Consider the following 6,000-nt stretch of genomic DNA (forward strand, 5'->3'; position numbering starts at 1 on the left):
GATTATTATTATTTTAATTTCTTCATCTTTTATTTTTTCTATATTTTTAGATTTGATCTTTATTATTTTGATTATTATTTATTTTATTTGAGATAATTTATGAAATTATATTTTTTTTTCAATTTCATTCTCATTCAACTTTTTAAACTTAAGAAAAATAAAATATTAATAAGTTATTTTTCAACTCATTTTCCATGACATAACCAAACACTATAAAATATTTTTCAATTTATTTTTTATTACGCTATCAAATATTATAATATATTTTCTCAGAATTTACTCTTTTCAAAATTTATTATTTTTTAAAAAATTTACTCTTTGGCAAACAAACATGTTTACCCTTACCTTTTTTTTTTTTATTATTATTATTCATTCGTCCGCGTATTTGATCCTTTTCTCTAATCTCCGGTCTCTCTATCTACTTTAATGTAATTGCATCTGCTCATTTCAACCCATCACAGCTACCATCATATCTTAATTTTTTGGTTGGTTGGTGCTTCCATCTTTTGATCTACTTTTCTCCACTGAGTTTTTTTTTTTTTTACTGTATTAAGATGATATTGAAAAAGAAAATCAAATCTGTAATCTATATTTGCTTTCGATTCTGTGTTAAACCTAGGGTTTTTAATAATTTGGGAATCGTTTTTTTCAGGATAATAAGACCAATCATTACAGCAAGGATAGGAACCCTTTCTCACATGAGCTTTTGCCATTTATGAAATGTCGGCGTTACTTAATGTATTCACTCTTTCTTTCACCTTGTTTTTCTTACTAGTATTCAATTTTCAGCATGTTGGGAATTTTCTTGTTCGTCGTCGACACGGTGTTGGTGGGGTTTTGTTTTGGAGTATACTAAGTAGCTGGTTTTGCAGCTCTTTACTTGATGGCACTTGAGATTTGTTCTTGATAGATACATAATGCGTTATGGGAGTCTATTGGTATAAACTGCTGCATATATATGCTCTGTTTTGAATGCATTATCCCTCGCATGCATGTAGCTGTCTTTTTTCCCCCCCTTTTAAGTTGGTTATTTTTTTCTCCAATTTTTTTAACCTTGTATTATTCCTTTGCGCAATTTTTTCACTCATTCTGGATTGCAGTCTTCTCTAAACGGATCAGCTTCAAATCTTCCAGATACCACGGGACGATCTTTTGCTACATCCTTCTCTAGTCAGTCTGGTGCAGCATCTCCTGTTTTTCATCACAATGGTAGGTAGATTTTTCCTGAGATTCAATTGTGTATTCTCCTGTTTTCCTTAAGATTTCTATGTGATTGTAAGGGTTTTTTTTTTTTTTTTTTTTGCACTGCAGGAACTTTTCAAGGGCTGCATAATATTCATGGGAGCTTTAATGTACCCAACATGCCAGGAACACTTGCATCAAGAAACTCCACAGTGAACAACATTCCTTCGGGTGGGGTTCAACAACCAACTGGAAGTCTCTCCGGTGGAAGGTTTGCATCCAATAATCTTCCTGTTGGTCTCTCTCAGGTATTTGTGAATTGTTTTTAATCTAGCATGTGTATCCTGTTTTCTTGACAGTAATTAACTTCTGCCCACTTTCCTGATTTTTTTTTTAATGTTTGCACTGTGCAGTTGTCACATGGTAGTTCCCATGGACATTCAGGGGTTACAAATAGAGGAGGTGTAAGCGTTGTAGGAAATCTGGGATATGGTAGTAATACAAATGGAATTGGTGGTTCTATATCTGGAATTCTCCCAGCCTCTGCTGGAATAGGTAACCGGAATGCTGTTCCAGGTTTGGGGGTATCCCAAATTTTGGGTAATACAGGTCCAAGGATTACGAGTCCTGGAGGGACCATGGTATCTGGTGGGAACATTGGGAGAAGCTTAAGCACAGGTGGAGGACTATCTGTCCCTGGTCTTGCATCTCGTCTGAATTTAACTGCAAATAGTGGATCTAGCAGTTTAAGTGTGCAAGGACAAAATAGATTAATGGGTGGTGTGCTTTCACAAGGTTTGTGTGCTAGGAAGAAACTTATCAGTGCTTCTGTTGAACATACAATTTACTGGTGCCTTGGTTGAATGTGATAAAATATCCTTGCCATTTGGCGTTGGTAGCTTTAAAACTGTGTTGATGCCCACTTTGAGTTTTTTTTTTTTTTTTTGAAAGTGGAGCTTTGGTTTTAACTTCTTGTTTTGTTATTGTCTGTAATTTTTTACAAGCACTAACATAACTGCAAAGTTAAATGTGCTTGGGGTTGCTTTTTCTCTGTTTATGATCACATGGATGATGCAAAAGGATCCATATAGCTGACCCCTACTAGTTTGGGATTTAGGCCTTTTAAAGTTCATTCTTGCTCTCTTGAATTTTTTTTTTATTATCTTTTAGATTTTATGGAGGATTCACACTCGTGAGTCTTTCCAAATGTAAAAGAACATGGCTGAATCTAGTTGATGCCTAGTTTATTTATAATTCAACCACTTGGTTTGATATCCCAAAAAAATAATTTTACTTTTCACTGCCTATATTTGCCCGTGTGAATGACATTTTGTGGATTCAGGAAATCCACAGGTAATTCCTATGTTAGGAAACTCATACCATACTGCTGTTGGTCCTCTTTCCCAAAGTCATGTACCAGGTGTGAACAATCTCAGCTCTATGGGAATGGGAATGTTGAATGATGTGAATTCCAATGACATTTCCCCTTTCGACATTAACAATGATTTCCCTCAGTTGACAAGTCGTCCTAGTTCTGCTGGAGGGCCTCAAGGTCAATTGGGTAATTGAAACACACTTTTGCAATTTTGTTTATGGTTATTTCTGTTTCTCTGCTTTCACCTGTAATAGGTGAAAAATACAAGGGAAATATTTGCAGGTTCACTACGAAAACCTGGTATAGGAGTTGGTCCCATTGTTCAACAAAGCCAAGAGTTCAGCATTCAGAATGAAGATTTTCCAGCTTTACCAGGATTTAAAGGTTCCAAACTCATTCAAGCAAACTCCTTACGTGCTGTATAATGCAAACACATTTGTCTTCTGGTTGGTGGGAATAGAAGTTCATCAGTACTGTAATCTCCCTAGAGGAGGACACTGGTTGTTACTGTTCCATGGTACACCTTAATTTTCACATGTATGCTCATTGCCATGGTACACCTTTGAATCAGGAGATGATGCCCCTATGTAAATTACAATAAAAGTTTTGCTAGTGCGTGCTTAACTAATATTTTTGTGGTCAGATCTATAATGTTTTTAATGTCTTGTCTCCTGGATTTACTTTTTAGTTGTTTGTTTGTGATTTTGTGCCATGCCAGAAAAAAAAAAAAGACTCCACGTGTATAATAGATGACCTTATTTTTCCCCTCCAATTGGGAATTTCACATGTTTTGACCATGATTCTGGATGTGATTCAGGTGGTAATGCTGATTATACAATGGATATGCATCAGAAAGAACAACTGCATGATAATACGATCTCAATGATGCAGTCTCAGCACTTCTCTGTGAGTTTCTTATGTGAAATTGAAATTTAGCAATAGCAAAATGCTATCCATTGTACTCTGACACCTCATTGCTGCACTCTGCAGATTGGAAGATCTGCTGGGTTCAACTTAGGAGACACTTACTCATCATATCGTCCTCAGCAGCAACAGCAACAGCAACACTCCCCTGCTGTCAGTAGTAGCGTCTCTTTTGCATCTATAAACAATCAAGATCTACATGCTTCAGAAATATTTCCTTCCTCACATTCGATCTATCACCCACAGGTGTGGAAGTTTAGTGCTATTAATGATTTTCTGCAATGCCCTTTAGAGGGCTCCACCTCCACAAGTTAATGTGGTTCATACATCTCATGAAAGTAGTCAATTGCAAGTCCGTACTTGGTTGCAATAATAATAAAAAAAAGGGAGTTACCTCACCCATAAGGTTTTCATTAATGTTTCCTTGTATCTGTTGAACCGATCAATTTTACCCTTAAGAATCCTTACATTTTCAATTCTCTCCTTCCACACACTCTTCCCTTAAGAATCCTTACATTTTCAATTCTCTCCTTCCATACACTCTTTGTTCAAGTCAGTTAATGGAAGCCATTAAATAACCTCATGGCAACTCCAGAATTTAATGATTTTTAAAGTTATAAATTTTTGAAATAAACAAAATTAATAGTAAAGCATTAAAATAATAAAAAAAATTGAAATCTGTAATTCAATTTGTGCACAATTGAGTTTTCCAAAATTTCTAGTTTAAATTGAATTTTTCTTATCATTATTTTAATTGTTAAACATGATTGATCTTTACCATGTGGATGTTTAATGTATACTGTTAATGGATTTGGATTGTTAATGGAGGGAAGCCTAAAATTGAAAACATTAGGTAATTTTGAGGATTAAATTAATAGATGTCATTGGTGAAGGGTGACATCAACAATGGGCCCTAAAGGTATGGTACTTTTGTAGCTAACCCGAAAGAAAATTTTCTTGGACTCATATTTGCCACTGGTGATCACCACACTACTGTATGTTTCATTTCTTAATGTTGGGGTGGTGCAATACCTATCATTTTTATTTTACTTATCTATGGCTATTCATTTTCCCTATTAAGAAATCATTTCTCTTAAACTATCCATTTCATCTGTGTTTTAGACCAGTGGACCACCTGGACTTGGTCTGAGACCTTTAAATTTGCCAAATACAGTATCTAGTGTTGGATCATATGACCAGCTAATCCAGCAGTATCAACACCCAAGCCATTCCCAGTTTCGACTACAACAAATGTCAGCTGTCAATCAACCATTTAGAGATCAGGGCATAAAATCCATGCAGGCAGCACAGTCTGCGCCTGATCCATTTGGGTTACTTGGCTTGTTAAGTGTTATAAGGATGAATGATCCTGATCTGACCTCCCTGGCACTTGGGATTGATTTGACCACGCTTGGATTGAATTTGAATTCAACGGAAAATCTTCACAAGACTTTTGGCTCCCCATGGTCTGAAGAGCCTGCTAAGGGTGATCTTGAGTTCAATGTTCCAAAATGCTATTATGCTAAGCCACCACCTCCACTGGATGTGAGTTTACTGCTGTCTTTTTTATCCTCTTGCTATTTAATTTTAACCCCTTAGTCCCATATTTGAATGCTCTTCTTTTGGGCCTTGCAGCATCATTACTTTTCAAAATTCTCGATAGAAACGTTGCTTTATGCATTTTACAGGTGCAGTAGTTCAGTGGATTCTGTCTGCTTTCTTTTCTTGTCATTCAAGTTTTAACACTTGCCTTTCTTCATTCTGTTGTATTTCAGCATGCCGAAAGATGAAGCTCAACTACATGCTGCCAACATACTGTAAGCTCTGTTCCTGACAAATCGAATGTTGTATTTGTTTCATATCTATGTAAACTTTTCCTGACTGATTTCCTTGAGTTTCCTCTTTGGATGAACCCATCCCATGCTTGGGGAAAAAAACCATTCAGGATTTTGAATACCTGCAGTTTTACTAATTAAATAATATTTAACTATTGGTGGCATCATTACTGTTGTCAGTTATGAAAGAGGCTGGTTGTACCACAAGGAGCAACGGCGTTGGCTAAAAAGAGTACCCAACACAGAGCCACTTGTTAAAACGAGCGCATATGAGAAAGGGTCTTACCATTGTTTTGAACCAAACACATTTGAGATAAAGCTTAAGGTTTTGACTCGTTCGGGATTAGTTTATATTTTTAGAATCCTTTCTAGCTCCATGTTTGCTGGCTTAATTGATTTCTGATCCCCAGTGGTAAAATTGATGTTGATGCAGGAAAATTTCGTTCTCCATTATGAGATGGTGGAAAAGAGACCGAGCCTACCACATCATTAACTAGTGTTCTAATTTGACATGTAAAGTTCTGGTCATTTGTCGTTGACATGGTCAATTTGCAGATTAGTGTTTGCTTGAATTTGGTAGTTTTTAGCAATTGTATAGCCATCTCGTTGCAGGTATCGGTCTGTTTAACCATGTATAGTGATTGTCTAATAGTTATTTGTCAAAGTATTTTTTCTTTAGAAATA

The 6,000-nt window shown here is 35.9% G+C and overlaps 1 protein-coding gene and 1 non-coding gene across 5 annotated transcripts; one reads left to right on the top strand and one right to left on the bottom strand.

The window, feature by feature from the left end:
- The first annotated feature begins 358 nt into the window (after positions 1-358).
- Positions 359-6,000, top strand: LOC118046113 (probable NOT transcription complex subunit VIP2). 4 transcript variants are annotated; one of them, XM_035054888.1, is made up of 14 exons: positions 359-489; positions 653-738; positions 1,101-1,209; positions 1,312-1,490; positions 1,596-1,977; positions 2,525-2,743; positions 2,840-2,941; positions 3,375-3,463; positions 3,548-3,727; positions 4,604-5,026; positions 5,117-5,169; positions 5,257-5,298; positions 5,497-5,641; positions 5,750-6,000. In XM_035054888.1, the coding sequence occupies exons 2-14, from the start codon at positions 721-723 to the stop codon at positions 5,807-5,809; spliced, it is 2,001 nt and encodes a 666-aa protein (XP_034910779.1). In that variant the 5' UTR covers positions 359-489; positions 653-720; the 3' UTR covers positions 5,810-6,000. The 4 variants fall into 4 exon arrangements, with proteins under 4 accessions (XP_034910779.1, XP_034910780.1, XP_073262046.1 ...); XM_035054889.2 differs by having other exon boundaries at positions 359-485; XM_035054890.2 differs by having other exon boundaries at positions 389-489; positions 1,135-1,209.
- On the bottom strand, positions 1,129-1,209 carry LOC118046132 (small nucleolar RNA snoR35). Its single transcript, XR_004687122.1, has one exon. It is a non-coding gene; the product is annotated as a small nucleolar RNA snoR35 (small nucleolar RNA).

This window comes from Populus alba, chromosome 17 (genome assembly GCF_005239225.2).
Source record: "Populus alba chromosome 17, ASM523922v2, whole genome shotgun sequence".
NCBI classification, from domain to species: domain Eukaryota; kingdom Viridiplantae; phylum Streptophyta; class Magnoliopsida; order Malpighiales; family Salicaceae; genus Populus; species Populus alba.

Bases quoted from the DNA above. Each gene is read 5' to 3' on its own strand.
- LOC118046113 (XM_035054888.1), top strand. The intron at 1,491-1,595 runs GTATTTGTGAAT...TGCACTGTGCAG, and splicing joins TTCCTGTTGGTCTCTCTCAG to TTGTCACATGGTAGTTCCCA. The intron at 5,170-5,256 runs GTGCAGTAGTTC...GTTGTATTTCAG, and splicing joins TTGCTTTATGCATTTTACAG to CATGCCGAAAGATGAAGCTC.